Raw genomic sequence first — 18803 nt, forward strand, 5'->3', positions numbered from 1 at the left:
AAACATTCTCCACTACATTCAGTAGTAATTCTAAACCCAGAAAATTTAAGGAGATGCAGAGTCAGGTAGGCAATACATTAGCATGTTGACTGACTGCTAGTTCATGATTTAATACAGTTGTCATGCTATGCAGTGCCTTTAACGTGCTAATTTGCTTCCCTAAGGTTGGATTGGAAGAAGGCACCACACACAGAGCAGATGTTGCAGGCTCTGGAGTACTGAAGCAAGTGACATACATAAACTAGGCTCACGTCTCAAGCCTCAGAGCCTGCAAGGCAGTCAGATGCATGCAGGTAATCTGGTGCTTGTGTGTGTAGTTCAGTGTTTTCACTGGTTTACAGATTGGTTTAAGCCAAATATTATTAAAAACCCTACAGGTGATAAGTTAGGTATTTAATAAAAATGTTTATCTGTAAACAAGAGTTATCCTTACAACGGATCATTTTTCCAGAAATTGGAATTTCAAGACAGTGCAACAACGCTTCAGTGTTTTCTTTGGCAGTAGACAGCAAAGTTGAAATGTAAAACCCAAATCACTTCAAAAGAGCACGGTACAAGGCTAGAGAATGCTTCATCTCCCTTTCTTGTTCCATGCAGAATATCAAGTCCCTGAGACAAACACGGGTTATTCTCGGACGAAGCAACGGCTTTGTAAGGCTAAAACCCGGTGATCCAGGAGCAATTCCATTACCATTCAAACCCTAAAAGGGAGAAAATAAAAGTTACATATCAATTAAAGTTTTTACATTAAATTCTGATTGTAGTGCCTGCCTGCACAGAACTCGCCTGCCAATGTTCAGTTTTACATGTTAGAAACCTACAATCCTGAATTCCATGTGCATTAGATACTTTAAAAGAAAAAAAAAAGTGTCTGCTAGTTAAATAGTTTATTTTAAAGGAAGGAAGGAAAAAAGAAAAGGAAGACTTTCTGTTTCTAACTATATTATGCTATGATAAATAATTGCAATTTCACTGAAGTCAAACTACACTGGCACTGGCACAGACAAACGACAGGCTAGCTGTGAAGATACTACCACAGCTTCCACGCAGAGGTTGTGCAAGGCTTACTTCCATCTGCAAACACCCAAGCTCCAGATGCTCACATTTCTTGAAGAAAACTGCCACTGAGATCAGGCTTTAGCCTTAAAACGTTGCCAGAAGAAAAAGCGCACTCTTTCCAGGGCCATTTGTGAATAGTCCTTTTTTCAAGGGAGCACATACACAAAGTCAGGGCATCTGTGTTTTCACAACGTTATATCCAAGCCTATCTATCTCAGTCAGCTGCTTTGCTTGGTTATGAAAGCACAATTGGTGGCGAGATGACTATGTTCAGTAGTTAGACATTCAGGCTATTGGAATGAGCAACCCCCACGCATTCCAAAATGCCCCAAGATTTATTATTAGGGGTGGGGAGGAGGAAGATTATCATGAGCTGCACAATAGACTGGCTACTTATCTTGGAGCCAATCTATGCTACACAGCCAGTCTCTTATCACTACTGGAGGGTTCTTGGTAATGAATGCAATTTGTACAAATACGAGTGCTCAGTCTCTGTAACTTCAGCAAGGCAATGCCTGCCAGCATCAACACCACTCGGAGATGGTGTTGCTTGGATGCTGCGTTAACTGTATCAGTTCTTACCCTAACACTCTCTGCAAGACTTCAGCAAAATGACTTTGCACACCTTGCTTACAGAAATCAGTTTAAAAAAAAACATATACTAGAAACAAATACCAGTCTATAGCAGTGCTATTGTTTAGGGGGGGAAAGGCACTGAAATACATTAAAAAATAAAAAAGATTCACCGGCTAGCACATAGCTGCAGAAAAGCCAGGGCATATAGCAGAAATGGAGGCTGTATTTCTCACTAGCAGCGCGCAGGGCACTCGGCACCGTTTCATCTGCTTTACAGTCGATACTAGGACACTAGGAAACGCAGTCACCTGAAATGGCTCGGAAGGAGCGGGCGCGGGGGCGGTCTGCTCCGCGCGGAGCGGCCGCCGCCGTCCTGGTAAAGGCACAAGAGGGTCACAGTTCAGGTTTGTCATATGACAACCCCGAAGGATGCGGGGAAGGGAGAGCTCTGCAATGCAGCTGCTAGCACAGGGTTGAAAAGGAGGTCAATCCAACAGGATGCAGCAGAAGGCCCGAGGCAGTGTTATAAATGAAACAAACCCCAAGGGCTTTCAGTAACCCAGCAGCAACGTCCTCTATAATTCAAAAGAACTTTATGGAGGTGAAAGTATTCTCTCGCCAAATAGTCACAAGATGGGAAGTCTTACCTTTAAAAATGCACAAAACAAAAAAAACACCCTCTCTAAATCTTGTTTGTTCCCTTACAAAAATCAGGCAGATGTCACAAACCCATTAATCTGCCTTGGAAGCCATTGGATCTGCAAAGCAGAAGCTCCAAGCTGCCCACATCCAAGCCACAGATCTGCTAAGCCTTACTTCTCAAGCCCAGTGCAGGCACACGTAATGGTGTTCTACTGCAAAAAAACATTTCCAAGGCCAAAGCTCACACTGAACTTTTGTTCACTGCGACAGCCACATCATTTTCAGTTTCACACAGCGTCACGTGAGTCGTATCACAGTGACCAAAGACCCTCTGAAATGTAGCACTCAGTTACTGAACCAGGTCACTACCAAAACCAAGTTAAAAGAGGAGTCCCCTCGCTAAGGGCCAGATGGTTTAAAATGAAAAAATGAGAAGAGGAAGGGCCGGGGCGGGGGAGAAGTCAGTTCAGGTCATTCTGGTCCTGACTGGGGCTGCAGAAAGACTTTGCCTTGTAGGGGAACTTACCTGGCACCGTATGCCAGGTGGCCCAAAAGCTCCTGCACATGACAGACAAAGTTTATACAGCGATGAGCACTAATGCCTTTTAGCCTTTGTCCCCCACAGTTGCAAAGCATTGGTCTCTTATGGTGAGGTGGCAACTGGGCTCTGTGCCATGGAAGCCCCGCTGCCCAGGACCCAGGTTGGCTGCCGTGTGAGCAGCACCACGAGGTCGCGCACCCTCGTGCTCTTGGGGCGTCTTCAGCATCAAAATCAACTCAGCAGCTTGGACAAACCAAAAACTCTGTCTCCCTTTCTTGATCCTCAGGGCCTTTTGCAAATTCCTGATAAAAATCAGGAACTTTCACTGAACTGATGTTTGACAGTAGAACATGCTGTGGGACTCTGGCACCAGTCCCGTATCTGTTTTACGGTTAGCATTGTTGAAGGTGGCTTCCTAAACCTGCCTTTGAAGATCTTTAGAGCTCTCTCCAGTGGCTAGACCAAGAATTAAATGTTGATTCTCTCAGAAAAAGCAGGAGAGAAGAACCTGATGCAAAAGAGAGTTATGAAATTAAAGTAGCAAGCCTTGCATGACAAATCTTTACCTGAGCCACCATCATAGTGTTATTTCTAGTCTCCAAGGAATTCGGAGCACATAATCTAGGAATTTTAATTACTGACAAGAATATTAAAATTACTCAGCAGTATTGCATAGGACACAACACAGAGTTCACTGAGGTCAGCATAAGCCTTCCTTCCCACAATTTTGGGGCAAGCCAGTGCGCTCTTCCTGGCAGAACATGTATTCCCTTCTCAAATCCTATGGCTTCACACGCATTTAAAATTTTAAACTTCTAATCCTATTTTCCGTGGAGCACTAAGGGAGCAAACTGTTCAATCAAATGTTAAAGGCAGAGTCAGTAATTCTCATTTACATTTTTGGTGTGGCACGTATACTTCCAAGTCTCTGAGCTAGTATCCCAAGAGAGCCAACTGCCACTGCAGCTCTGCTGTGCATTATAAAAATATCACCAGAAAAAGGAAGCAAAGTCATAAGATAGTTTTCAATGACATTGCAAAATGCTGAAAAATTACAGCTGCTTGAAGTAAAAACTTTGTCAGAAAGTGGTTAGAAAATCTAATAACTCAGAACAGATCCTCAAATTCAGGTTTAACTCCCAGCTCTGTCACCTGTGGCCACATTGACGTCTACGATACCTAATATATCCTGTACGCTAGTTTCCCAGCTGTAAAATGTAGAAGACTTTTTTCTTCTTATGAGACAAGAAAGTAAAAATCCATTAATGCAATGTGAAGTGCTCGGACACTTTCCTGGATCTTATCTGGCAACAAGGGGAATGAAAAATACCCTGCCAGAATTGTGAAAATTATGCTTATATGAAGAAGTAAGTGCAGAATTTCGCCTAGAGAAAACAAAGGGAGAGAAGTTGATATTACCTCGGTGACAAGCCAGACTTGTGATGCTGCCTATTCTAACAAGCCTCAGTCTGTTAGAAACACACTCCCACATTCACAGTACTAAAATACTACATTACTCAGAATGTTTATATGTATTTTTTTAAAAATCTTCCCCCTCCCTCCTTAAAAAAACCCACTATTGTAGACCATTAGGATATATCAAGTTGACATCTGGGAGGCTTACATCTCTATTTCCAGACTGTTTCTCATGCAGCTGAAAACAAACATGTATATTTATGATGTTATCTGTAGTCTACAAAGCAGCCTCACTAAGCTGTCGAAAATATGTATATAATAATGCTATTTGACTACTTCTTTTCCCCCTCAGATTTCATTGCAGCATTCCTATAAGTCCTTTCAAAGGCAGGCAACAAAATGTTTTACATATTGAAACAAATTACTACAAATGTAATGTCAGTTTATTCACTATTATGCTCAAGATTCATATACGCATGTCACTTCGTATGGCTACATCAGATGCTTAATCTGTACCTGGAGGTAACAAATACTATACAAATATGTCATGTTAGTTAATAGACAATTATTAAGCTGAAATTTTCTGGCTCTTTGCCACATCATTTTAAGCAATGTATTGTCAACTAAATTATAAATCTCTTGACCCTTCACATGTCATCAACATTTGTGTGTTACCAATATGTTCAGCCTAAAGCTACAGTGCAATTAGTCATTTAAATTGCAGATATCTTTCACACATAAGACGAATTAAGTTCATCTCTAACACAGAGAAGGCAAGATATGGGCCAATAGACTGTGTATCCAAAGTATATGAATGGCAGTCGAGAATATTTTAGCCTATTTATGTGAGAAAAAAGTCACATTAAGAGTATGGCCTAGACTGACAGCAGGCAGGAAATTCAGGGCTGAAACTGAAACTGTCTATAGCTGACAGGATGTGCTCAGGTCTTGCTGCAGATAAAGATGCTGGAGCCATCTTTGGTAATTGCTGCACACTTTTAGCTTCTTCCCTTTTCCCCAAAGGTATGATGACTACCCTGTAAATTCTCCAGTTGCCCAAGCGCTTAGAGAAGAACTGGAAGCTGAAATTAACGGTCTGCATATGTTAAGCATATGGAAAGGAGCGGGGGACTGGAGGGAGGAACTCATATCACTTTAAACCCAAGTCTCAAAAGTGGCTGGGGAGGAGTAGCAGGAAGAAATTCCACAAGTGTAGAAATAGCCCTGAACACCTACTTGCTTGCAAACAGTCTTGGTCCATTTAAAGAGGTTCCTCTCCTACTCAGTTTCTGCCACATTGGAGAAAATACTTCAGCAGCCAACCATGAACCCATGTACACTGGCCAGCACCAGGCAGGGGACGCAGCTGGAAGCCTCTCCACCCCAAACACACGTGGGACAACAACCTTCTGTCATTCACAACACAGCCAAGGTCTAAGTTTAATTCAGGTGTAAACACGGCCACATCCTTAGCACCAACCCTGAAGCTGATGAACTTATGCTCTCACGCAGAAAAATTCTTTAGAAGAAATTACGGTCCAAGAGATGCTAATAGCTTCCACAACTATTGTAAATCCACACACCCCTTAATTGACACATATCCCCCCTCAAATGGGAGAAAAAAATATCAACGTTCTCTGGAACATACCGATAAGCAAAACATCACTTCCCAGTCATTTAGGAAATTCAGAGGTTTTCTTCATTCACTTTGCAAGAAGACTTTTTGCTCAAATGTTTAGCTCCTCATAGGTCCACCCGAAAAGGCTCCCAGAAGTTTCACATGCAGCATTTACAAGATGTTTGATATCCATGCATATTGGCATCCTAAACTGTAAACCAAGAAGGTGGAATTCAAGGCCTGCTCTCAATGACCAGGCACTGCAGAGGCCTCAACTTGAAAGGGAAGATGACTTGCAAGATTTCTCCACCGATAATCAGTATTCAAACAGAACTAACTATTGTAGAAAACGAGTTGTTTCTCCCATTTCCTCTTGCCAAAATATTTTCCAGAAGGAAATACAAGCTTATTTGGGAAACATTGTATTAGAAGGCATGCATCATACTTCAAGCATCATATCGTTTTACACATATGGGTCAGAGCAACAAGTTTTACAGGAGAGAAAGTCTTTGAACAACTGGGTGCTGACTCCAGACACCAGCTACACCATTTACTTCTGCAGCAACTGCCTGGTGCTTGGCATCATATAAACTGCAGAGCATATGGCAGCATCCCAAGAAGTCTTTTAGACAGACCTTCCTCATCCCTGCAATGGTGGCTACAGCGACTGGGAGACAGAGCACATAGGAATAGTTCTTTCTACCAAGTTTTCCCATCCTCTAATTCACCAATATTGACCACATGCCCCCAGATTAGGGGTAGAAGAGGTGGATAACAAGTGCACAAAACCAAAAAACACATATCTGAAAGCCTCCCCTACTGACTGTATCCAAAAGTGTCCAAAGGGACCAGAATCAGAGATGAAGATATTAATATCTCTGGAATACAAGTTACACCAATTAGCATCTTTCCAATAGAGGGATTTTCTTACCAGGACTTTCTCAAATTAACTTTTGTGTATTTTTGTTCAGAAAGAGTAAATTGCAGAAAACAGAAAAAGCAAGACTACCCCAACTAGCATGCCATCAAGAAGGGAGAAAGCATTCCAATGTAGTGCTATTTTTCCCTAGGCCTGCAGAGTTAGCCTTATTTTTTCATTACATCATCTTCATGAATTTGTCCGTCATGATATCTGAGTAAAATACATGAACAGAAACTACAGCAGGATACAGTTCACCCTTTTCACACTGCTTTTAGATCCAAGTTAGAAGACAAACTCCTCTGGGCAGGAACATCTTCCTTCATTTGTTGCCTACCATATATTGAGGTGATGTGCCGGCTAATAAGCAGGGATCTGCCTGCAGCTCACATTCTTTTGTCACCACATTTGTAAATCCAGTGATTAAGACAATCCACAATAACTTTCCTTAAAAGATTGTTTCCTTAAAAAATACAGATTTTCAGAGAACAAGTCAGTCATGCCATGAAAAAGACTTTCCAAGAGAGGTGTAAAAGCAACGTGGTGAACTGTGGTGGGAGCAGATACCTAAGGATGAAGAACTGTTTAAATTACAACATCAACACTCATTTGTGGAGAAAGGAAAAGCCATGGACTATCCAAGTACTGTCCTCTGTCCTTTATGCCTATCACTGAATCCATTCCAACCCAGGCTGTTGAGCTACACTCTTCCAGCATCCTTTAGATTTCCAGCAAAGGAAAACACATAAATTAACACAAGTTTCTTTTCTTCGGTACACTCTGTAATTGATCACTTCTTCCCTTCCCCTCCAAACGTCTTGGGGCTTTAAGTTTACATCAGTAATGACTTACTTCAAACATTTCATTTTTTTTTTAATAATTACAGTAGAAAGTGATGAAAAACTGAACAGCCACCTCTTTCTAATATAGACTTAAGAGATACGAATTTGAACAAAACACATTATCTAAAGTAAGCTGAAGAAAATCCATTAAGAAAAGCCTAACAGTTATCATTACCGATTTCATTTAATACTATCAAAGGTTAATTTGTATTCCGAAATAATGCTGCTATCATACCTGTCTGCCAAGACATTATATTTAAAATAAAAAGCCACAGGAGCATTATGCACAGATTTACTCCTAGCCATTGCATAGTCAGGAAGTTCTGACATTTAAGATTACTTGTGAGTAAAGCTGTTTGTATTTGCAATTTGAAATGAGAAAGTACATTCTGCCTGTTTAAATTACTCTCAGACAGGTTGCCCAAAAAGATGATTTTAAAGATGCCCAAATGTGTATCAGCCTCAGGCCATATTGTACTTGCTTTCAGTTTCAAAGACCTTTCATCTCTGAAGAATGGAATGTTGTTTACTGCTCAGAATGTTTTGCCATGTTATCATGAATGCATTACAAATGCTCTGCTTCTTGAAATACAGAATGTTTGTCAAAACCTTTTTTTTTTTACTCTACATGAGAAATCTCAAGTCTTTTATGAATCCTCTTCAGATATACCGGGACACTAAATATCTAAGTTTGAACATCTTGCATAAATTATTATCCTGTGTCATTTCATGAAGAGAAAAAAAAGAATTGCTTTCTGGTGGCATGGAAGATGAAGCACTAGGCACTGCAACACGAGATTGCATAGGAGAGACAACAGTAGTTTCAACTGGCAGAATCCCCCTCACCTACTGCCCTTTCAACTGGGTGTAGTAACACAAGGTATGAATAGAAGGATCTTAAAACACAGCAGATAAATTTGATTATGAAATGCCATTCAGGTCAGTTTAAGCATATCGCAATTTGGTTCTTTTAAGCAGCAAACAGATAATGCAACATACAGCAACATACAATACCAACACTGCTATCTGCCTCACTATGGTACAATCCCGGAGAGCTTTTAATAAAGAAGGTACATCCCAGACAATGAGAAATAACTGAAAAGCACTGAACAAATTTGTTAAACATTCAGAAACAAGACTTGCAATATTTATAAAAACACGCTATGAAGAACAGGTATAGTCACTCACTGAAAGCTTAGAGGAAGAAGAAAAAAGGATGGGGAAAACTTATTCTGCTCGACTCACTTTTTCAGGTTTTTCCAGTGGTGCACATAAATATATAGCACCTATACCTTCAATTTCACGTAAAAGTGCATTAAAAGACATCAAAGAAATGAAGAGTGGCTTGGAATACAGCTTTTGGAACTCACTTAGATAGATTTCTTCACTTGTTTGCTATGAGCTGTGAACATTCAAGGAGTTGTTAGTGTCCCAATGCCAGAATGAAGCCAGACAAACAAGTGTACCTCATCTCCTTACAGAGGTCTCTTGCCACAGTCCAGGCTAAGGGAAAACACAGGTTAGAAGGCACTCCTGTTTCACGTTGCAAACATTACTTGAGCTTTAGGTTAAGGTCCTCCAGCATGCAAAAATGCTGAAGCATTTTTAACCTTAGTATCCACTCTGACTTCCTAGAACATAACAACAAAAAAGCTCATGCTCTTCAGACAAGACAACTTAACCACCGTTCTCTCCGAGAGTTATTTTTCAGGCTCTGTTCACTACGCTTGGATCGCCGGCCAACCGCCAGATTATTCATCAGTGTTGAGGCTTCATGAGAACAGCAAAATAGGCACCACTTGAATCCCACCTGGCAACCCGTTTCTCCCATCTCCAGCCAAGATGATAATATCTAACAGAGCCAGGCTGTCAGTCTCCTTGAAAAGAACTTGTGCAACTTCAGAAGTTTCCCAGGTTCCTGAAATAGTTTATCTCCTGCACAACATTAAAGATATATTAAATCAAGATATGTTAAAAATATCTTAAAAGTACTTTTAAAAACGGGAAGATGGGCCAGAAAAGGAGACCTGACTCACTCCTGGAATGGAAACAGAATCTGAAGGATCTAGCTTTTTTTTGTCTGCTAGCTGGGTGAGCTCACAGTGTGTTCAAAAAGAGTCCCTGTGCCTTACAAACAGAAAACAGCCTGCAGCCAAATCTAAGAGTCACAGCCATTTCAAGAGACATCCAAAACTATTTTCATAAATTCTACGGATGGGCCACAACAACTAGCTGCTGTGAAGAACTATCATGGCCTTTGTTACCCTCTTCTGTAGACCAAAGTTTTTGAGACATCATCTGCTTTAGCTCTTTGTACACACCACTGTTATCCGCAGTTTTCCTTGTACCAAGCAATTAACTTCCTCTTAAAATTTGCCAGAAGTAATCCTTCCAAGGATCTAACACTCAGACTGCTTTTCATACAGTATGTATCTGGTCTTTTAGTGAAATAATTCTCATTTCTCCACACAGAGAAAGATGAAAATAATCCAGTAAGAAGATACAACTATGCTATACAAGTTATTTCAGTACCTCCAGCCCAACGTTTGATGAATCCAAAGATCTTTTCTTTCTCGGTCCAATGGCTGCCAGGGCTGTGAGGTTGGCTTCCCTCTGTTGCATTTGTGCTAACTCCAACTGTTGCATCTATTTTAAAAAGAAAACAGATACATTAATTATGATATAAAGTAATCTAAAAGGTTTGTTCCCCTTATTACACTTTCAGACAGTTTGTGATGCTTACTGAAACAACATATTTGACAGCAGCTAGTACCATCTTCCTGAACACCTCTAATAGATTATAATTATCAGAAGTGCTTAGAACCTTGAAATACTAACAGCCCTAGAGATAGTAGTGCATAAATAACACATTTTTGTTGCGACTATCAGCATCAATACCGTCTCAACAGGAACCTCTCAGCTGATACCTCTAACGCCTTGAGCTGTGACATTTCTGATAAGCAGAGAACATCTGGGCAGAGCTGGTGCACACGGCTGCATTTAAGTTGAAGTTGCTTAACTCTGTAAACTGAGCATACCCTTTACTCATTTCACAAACTTACAATCGCACAAGCCAGATACTCTAAATTTCCTCAGTCCATACTACCTAAACCTAGCACTTAGCATCATTCAAAAAGGCCTTATTATCCAAGGAATGGGATGCTGTCAGTTCATCGATACTGTTTTGTTCCCCAAGCACAGAATTGAACCTTTGGAAGCAAATTAGAGACATACCTAACACTACATGTATTTGTTTTCAGTCACTCAATCCCAAAACACTTCAACCCTCAGAAATCCAGAAATCCCTACAGACACAACATCTGTCTTGGTTTCTCTTTTTTTTTCTTTCCTTTTTTTTTTCCTTTTTTTTTTTTTTTAATAAAGTCAGATCAGCCTGCCAGAAAACATCTTCAATGACATTCTAAAGAACCATCTAGCAACAAGACAAGGCTCCCCTTTCTTTTAAAAGTGGATCAGAAATAATTCCTAGAATGAGGATGAAAGAAGAAAAAAATACTGTGATCAAGAGAAAAAGGGTTTATGCTATGTCGACATTTTAAGGCACACACCATTTCATTTTGTACAGTGGTAACTGCAGATGCCAGCTCTGGAGCCCAAAGCAGCCCCCGGGTTACGGGGCCCCGTTGCTGGCGGCTCCGCTTCTCCGGGCGCAGGGGGTGGCCGCACAGGGAGATTGGCCGCTCTCCCCAGAAGAGGGGCCTATTACCTGCGTTGAGTCTGTCCTTAAGTACCAACTCTGGGGCTTGCTGTTACCCCTTAGAAGATCTGACGAGCAGCACCTTAGGCCCTGCCTCTCCTTGCTCCCATGACTTAAAAAACACCCTGAAGTTCAAACAATCTAAACTGGAATTTTTCATACAGGCTGGTGAGCACGAGGGAGATGTTAAGTACAGTCACACCATGATAAGAAAGTAAAATTCCCCTCTTTTCCAATCATAAAAAGGAGAAGTTTCCTTATTCAGTAAGTACAGATGTTTCATTTATTAAGCTTGCAATAGATTATGCTTTTGTTTGCTTTTCTGCCCAGTTTAATGGGAAGAGAAATATAGCTAGTAAAACAACGAAGCTTGTACTACCTTAGGGGCAATATTTCCATTTGGTACTCCTTAAATAAGGTAGAATCCACAAAGATTTACAAAAACAAAACAAAAACACACAAAAAAACCACACCTATTATTTTCAGTTATTTTATTTGTAATCAGTAATATTATTTGTATTGATATTACTTGTTCAACTATTTTACTCAAAAGATGCTGGTAACCTCACAGAAAGTTCTGCAGAAGTTGGTTTGATGTTAAAAATGTCATTTGAGGGATTCAAAAAAAAAAAAAAAAAAAAAACACACACCTCCCTTTCAAGACTCAATTGAGACACACACTAAAATTTTTTCAACACAAAATTGGGAATACAAAAGTTTGACACACACATGAACTTTTTTTTTCCCTCAAGTTCAGGTAAGGAAACAGCACTATTATTTACAAGTCGGCTTTGATGATAGTATGCAGGCTTTTGCTTACACAAGTGTAGCAGTGTCTCTACAACAGCGGGCACCATCATTCTGATCACACATTATTATTCTTGCCCATGTGTTCAGTGTAAATGACTAAATCAAAGACTAAATCCAAGCTTCACATGAACTGAAAACCTCAGTCAAACATTGAGGCTTAGGAACTGCTTTTACTTGGTGTTTTCATCACTCCCTGGATTAACCAGAAGCAATAAAATGCTCAGATTCTGCAGCAGGGGCCTGTGTTGACATCTAACCCCAGCCACATGGCCCTCCAGGAAGCACTGGGAGAGGCACCCTGGGTCACGGGCACGGAGGCTGCCGCAGGGAAGAGGCAGGACAAGAGCCGCAGCTGCGGAGCAGCTATGGTTATGGCAGGTTATGGTTAGGGTGATGGTCGGCACGAGCACTGAGTACAGGAGCTGCAGCAGGGCGAGAGCCCACGGGCTGCTGCGGGTGCCCGCGCTGCAGCCTCTGCCCACAGCCCCTCGTGCAGCCCGGGAGACTCAAGCTGGCAAATGCTGCTGGGGACACAGATTCCTGGCAGAAGCTCTGCTGCTCGAGCGCGCTACACAGACAAGTGCCCAGGGCACAGGGCAAGACGACTTGAGAAAGGGGTGGGTGGGAGGAGGAGATGCACCTTCTAGTAAGAAGTTCCCAAGATGATGCTGGAAATGCATCATGGTACCATAACTACATGCTTTTCCCTATCAATTTTCAGATCCAGGAGAATCTGTCCAGGAGGAAAAAAAAAAAAAAAATCACCTCATTGCAATCTTGGTGTCTCTTGGATTTTTTTGAGAACATAATTACAACAAATTAATTTAAACAAGGTCCAAAATGGGCAGAACATCCCCAGTAAAAGATATGGGCAAGTATCCAAATTATTTTACTGAAGCCCGTAAAGATGTCTTTGACACGTTTTGTTCTTATAAAAGTGTAATATTAAATGTCCAAACATTGAATGAACAGTTTAAAGCAGAGGCTTAAGAGAACACAAAGACAACATCAAGGGACACATGAAGATATTGACTTGCTGTTGGAAAACTAAGATTAGGAAAGAGCAGGAGGCAACTATGTTGATCAAATCTTTTAATGGTCCTTTTTTGTAGCACACAAGTTCGGGCAGAAAAATCACCACGGCAAGTGAAAGACCAAAGTAGTAGTACATATATTTTATTGAAAAAAATATAAGGGAGAAGAGTTCCATTTGGCATTGTTTTCCTTCCAGGAGTCCCCTTTTAATACCAGTATCTCTGACTAAAACTGAGTAAATATAGAAAGATATAAGTACCTAATGACAGTTCAAGAAGGGGAAAGGAGATCTTTGTCAAATATCAACCCACAAACTCCTAGAGTACCCCCAAGTAGGTGAAGAGCTGAATATTCATATTGTACTCAAAATTCTCTCAAAAGGGAACAGTCTTCAGACAAGAAGCAAATCACCATTCATGCGCCTGCTGCTACCATTTAGAGTTTCACATACACTAAGAAGCACCCTACAAACAGTTCTAAAAAAACAGTATATAAAGATCAAATTGCTACAAAAATGTCTCAGAACTTGTAAAATAGTCTTTGTTGCTGCTGGCTTTTTTAATAATAAAAATAATGTTTAAAATCTGGTCTTGCAACAAAGCAGGAATTTCTAGGGTGACACAATAACCATTTTAGTAAATCTGACCTGCAGCACAAATCAAAAAGCAAGGTATGTTTTAAAGTCCTCCCTTACAGTGAAATGGCATTTGTAGCATGGCTGTAATCATACAAAATGAAAGATTTTTAAATTGACCCGTTCTCTATTCAATCCTCTCCAAGAAAAACATTTCCTTTTCTGCTCACAGGAATTGTATTTTTCACTTATGATGTCTCATACTCCACATTTCTGAAAATATGCAAAGTCTATTTCCCCCTACGCTAAGAATGCTTTTTGGTGCCATTTTAATATTAAAAAAAATCAAGTCGAATATGAAAATAAGAAATATTTCAGTTAGGAAATTCCAAGACTTACTTCAGTAATTCTGCAAAAGCAGGATTTTCAAAGGCTGTGCTAAACACTGTGCTTTTCTCTTCTGTGCTAAACACTGATCAGACTTGAGAAGTTACTAGTGAAGTCGATCTGCTTGGTTGCTTATAGTGGTAAGCAATAATCTAGACAGCATCTTTTCACCTTTTCAGAAAAAGGTGCAGAGCTTTTGTTTTGGCTCCCACACACGAAATAAGCAGTAGACATCCTAGCAGATGAGAGCAATACTTCATTTGTAGAATAGACAGATACTTTTTCAGATATTTCTTCTTTCAGCTAAGAGTATCACACATCCTTGTGAACAGTGACTTCACTGATATCCAGAAAGGAAGAAAAAGGAAATCACACTCTTCATTTCCAACCTGTAGTCTCTGAATAAGTATTGCTGGGGTAGTTTCACATCCCATATAATATTGCATGTTGATGCGATTATGAAAATTATGAAGAACATGAAATGCAATTGTTCACATTATCAGAGATCCACTAACTCAGGCAGTGAAAACTTCGCAAGTTTTTCCCAATCACTGCAAGAAAGAATCCCTTGAACATTTAATAATGGAGATTTGTATTCTGCTAAAAAGCAAACAAAAAACAGCCTCCCACACTAATTTACATCATATATTCCAAGATGTGTATAGTTACCAAATGGTAGCAAAGAGCTACGTAGCTGAATCCATGTTTTCCTCTGAAAAGGAGTAATAAAAGCCCTCATGACTGTTCACAAACTGCACAAAGGATTCAAGTATTTTATAGAAGCTTTCGCAGAAGACAAACGAAGTGCATGAAACCTTGGTTCTCTAGATCCTTGAGAACACTTTCACTGGTGAAGATTTTTTACATTAGAGAGAAGAAATTAAGCATCTGCATTAACCAGGTTTCATAGAGGAACAAGAGATTTGTGTTTAAAAGCCAAATAGACAGCACTCGTGCAGCAAGCTGCTCATTTATGACATGCATCTTAAAGTAATTTACACCATTTTCCACAGCCCCTGGAGTTTGAATAACCTAGTTTAAAAAAAAAATAAAATAAAAAAAGTCTCTCCCCTCCCCAAGTTTAAGTGCTGGGGAGTTACGCTTAGAAAAGCAAAAAATAGAGTCTTGGCAAGGATGATCAAATACAGCTGTGCAGATGTAAATGAGCTCAGAAGAAATGCAGATAAGACATTAGGGGGGAACTAAACACAACAACTCTGGACTTGGTTCTGATATGAGGAAAAGAGACTAGAAAGTACATGTGCAAGATATGGGGTTTATTACCAAAAGAAGAGGAGGGATCATGATGTCTCCACATACAATACCATATGACAGCAAGGTATGGGACAGATTAAATAAAATATTTAAAGTAACAGGAGAACTGGCAGGAAAGGAAACCAGGGGAGGCTGAAGACAAGTTAATACATGCCTAAGGGTTATGTGTGCTATCCAGCAATAAGGACATCAGAAGTAATAAAAGCACTAAAGTAGATGAACAAGAATTTGTATAAATCTTGCAGGAATGAAAAAAAAAAAAAAAGAAAAAGAAAAAGGAAAGAAACAGGCATACAAAGGAGGAGGGAAAACTCCCAATTCTTCCAGCTTCCACAGCAAAGAGATTAAATCATATATTGGTTAATGTTAAAATATTATAAAATAGGTAAGTCAGAAACTGTCATCAGGTCTCAAGATGTACTTTTACAGTGATGCAAGCTTAAAAAAAAAAATAACACAACAACAACAAAAAAACCCCACACACCACACACAAGCACCACCACCAAAAAAACCCCACACCCACAAACTGAATATCTCCCCTCTTTACTGCCTTGAAACCTGCGCAGGAAAGGGCTTCAGTAAAGAACTAAATGTTGAGGTTTTAACTAGGGCTACTTAACTCACAAAATTGCTTTCATCTCTTATTTATAAATGCTCTTTTCTGACCACCTTTTTCAACTGAAGTTCCTGTGCGTTTCCAGTTTGTGTCCCTCACTTTATTATTTTGAAAGTTTTCTATTCTCAGTTGCTTCTCCCTTCATTGTCTTTGGAAGAACGATCTCTTTCTTCTTTGCATTCCCTCTAAGCATTTTAAGAAATTTGTGACAAAAATGAAAAATACAGCTTAAAAAAAAATCTGTTTTTAATTCTGAGCCTCTCACAGTGGTTGTCATAAAGCTCAATGAGCATTATTGCTTCCAGACTCTACCTTTCCACAAAAAAAATTCTACCCTACAGGTTGAATGCCGCTGAATACCAGAGTTCTCTGGTATACGGCGACATTCTCTGAGGAAAACTGACATTTGAAAAACTGCATACTTAAACATTTACCATCTTCTCCTCTTGCCTACAATGCAATTTCTCCTCCTGCAATTGCTTCCTTTCAAACTGTTTTAATTAGCCATACAATTAGCTTCAACTGACTTTTCCCTCTGTTGCAGTTTAGACTTAGAAGTACAAGGCAGGATAGTATATGCTGGTTTAACATGCAGCCTTACCTTTTAATGGGGTCATATACAATCCTATAGATGTCTTTCAATTTAATATTCCCCAGGCTGCTTTAGTAGCAAAACAGGCCGTACTGTGGCTGTGCCCCACCAAGACCAGATGCCTGTAGCTGTAGCAACAGCTACAATTTTTTTGGACAATGATAGAAGGCCTCACTGGCACAGCAGGGCAGTTATGTGCCTACTGAATTATTTCTACTTTATTACCTGGTGTTTTCCAATATATAGATAACTAGATTCTCACAGAATAAAAACATTTAAAAAAAATCCTCCACACAACTTGGTGCAGTGACTCCTTGACTCCCAGCATCCAATTCTCTTTGCATATGTTTTAGATGCATCCTACACTACTTTCCTTGTGTGGCCAAGACTACAGAACCATACCATAGCAAAATACTTTAAATTTCAAACATCTGCCCTATGAGGAGAGGCTGAGGGAGCTGGGCCTGTTCATCCTGGAGAAGAGAAGGCTGAGAGGGGATCTAATCAGTGTCTATAAGTACCTCAAGGGAGGGAGTGCAGAGGATGGTGCTGGTCTCTTTTCAGTGGTGGCCACCAACAGAACTAGAGGTAATGGCCACAAACTGAAACACCAAAAGTCCAAGAGGAACTTAAGGAAAAAATTTCTTAACAGTGAGGGTGACAGAGCACTGGAACAGGCTGCCCAGAGAGGTTGTGGAGTCTCCTTCTCTGGAGATCTTCAAAACCTGCTTGGACGCAGTCCTGTGCCACGTGCTCTAGGTGACCCTGCGTGTGCAGGGGGATTGGACTAGATGATCTCTAGAGGTCCCTTCCAACCTTAAGCATTCTGTGATTCTATCATTTTTGAGAAGACTGCTATTAGTGAATCTTTAGTGATCAGAACAGCAGTGTCCAGTGCCCTCAAGAAATTACTTAAGAAAAAGTTCTTCCAAATGCACAATATCACAAATGATTTTCAACTATTGTGACACTGCCTATTCATTCTTGTGCGGTCTCAAAACTAAAGGATCTTTAAGACTTGCCTTTCACCTGCAGGTTCTCCATCCCATCATTCAGCCCACTCAACACTTGTTCTTACGACAGTTCTTTCTGATTAATCAACATCTTTTTATCCTTTCAAAATGGATTTTTAGTCCTACAGACTGCTCAAGTTTACAGTCCAAGGCCGAACTTGCAGATGGTTACTACTGGTGTCCATTATTCTCACAGAAATTTTAAAAAGGCTCTTTAAAAAAACTCACACATACTTATTTTTTTTTTTTGAAAGGGGGGAAGGGGGGAAGTTAACTTGCTCTTTGGTGGAGCAGGGATGATCGTTTTCAAACAAGAATGGGAAGACAACTGTACGAGGTATTTAGCCCAAGTAACTGGGGCGGATCATCCATTCCACGGCTCCAGCCTGCAGCGGTTAATGGGTACAGATCCAACAATGATCACCCCCCAGGCGCAGGCCCACAGCCTGCGGGCCCATGAAGTTATGGCAACTACTCGTGCGGCCAGGGAAGCTATTCGCACAGCCTCTAGAGTCGTTGCCAAACTATCGCCATGGTCCACAATAAAGCAAAGAGCTCTCGAGCACTCGAAGAAGGTCCGTTGGTTATAATTAGAAATGAGCTGGGAGAATGGGAACAAGGATGGAAACTAGTTCTAACAGGGCGAGGGTATGCCGCCGTCAGAAAAGATGGCAGAGTCAAGTGGTGCCCGCTTAAGTCTATTAAACGAGACCTTCAAAATAAAACTAATGAAAATTGTGAGTTTCTGTTGACAGGACCGGATCATCGGACGCCCCGGTGACAAGCGTCCCGCCCAAGCCTGTGAGTTCCACGCTGACCGAATCCAGAAAACAACAAAACAGCCTCCGCAAGAGGGGGCCGTGATGCCTCTGCGTTATCTTAATTTTGCAGCTTGTCACTACAGGACAGGTAGAGTCACACCAGCCCTTTAAATGGGTACTTGAACAGATGGAACAATCTCGAGTAATTAGTACAAAAATAACTACAGGGCCACCAGTTTTCAGTGCCATGCCTTGCCAACTAGCACCCATTGAACCCTGTTCCAAACGCAGCTGGTACAAAAATTTGTTCACCGGTTCGCCGTGATTAACCACCCTGATATCCACCTTGATAGGGCCGATCACAATGATCATGATGACACTGATCTTTGGACCCTGTATATTGAATAAG

General features: G+C 40.6%; 1 protein-coding gene across 1 annotated transcript in view; it reads right to left on the reverse strand.

Moving 5' to 3' along the window:
* Window positions 1–262: 262 nt before the first annotated feature.
* TAF4B (TATA-box binding protein associated factor 4b) overlaps window positions 263–18803 on the reverse strand; it is a 78105-nt gene continuing 59564 nt past the window's right edge. Inside the window, exons 14-15 of the mRNA XM_088526683.1 lie at window positions 10146–10259; window positions 263–701 (exon numbers count right to left, since the gene is read on the reverse strand). Of these exons, the coding sequence (XP_088382809.1) occupies window positions 534–701; window positions 10146–10259 (282 nt within the window). The 3' untranslated portion in view covers window positions 263–533. The remainder of the gene's footprint in view (window positions 702–10145; window positions 10260–18803) is intronic.

This window comes from Tinamus guttatus, unplaced genomic scaffold, assembly GCF_059628265.1.
Source record: "Tinamus guttatus ecotype Peru unplaced genomic scaffold, ASM5962826v1 Tinamus_guttatus_pri_ptg000249l, whole genome shotgun sequence".
NCBI lineage: Eukaryota > Metazoa > Chordata > Aves > Tinamiformes > Tinamidae > Tinamus > Tinamus guttatus.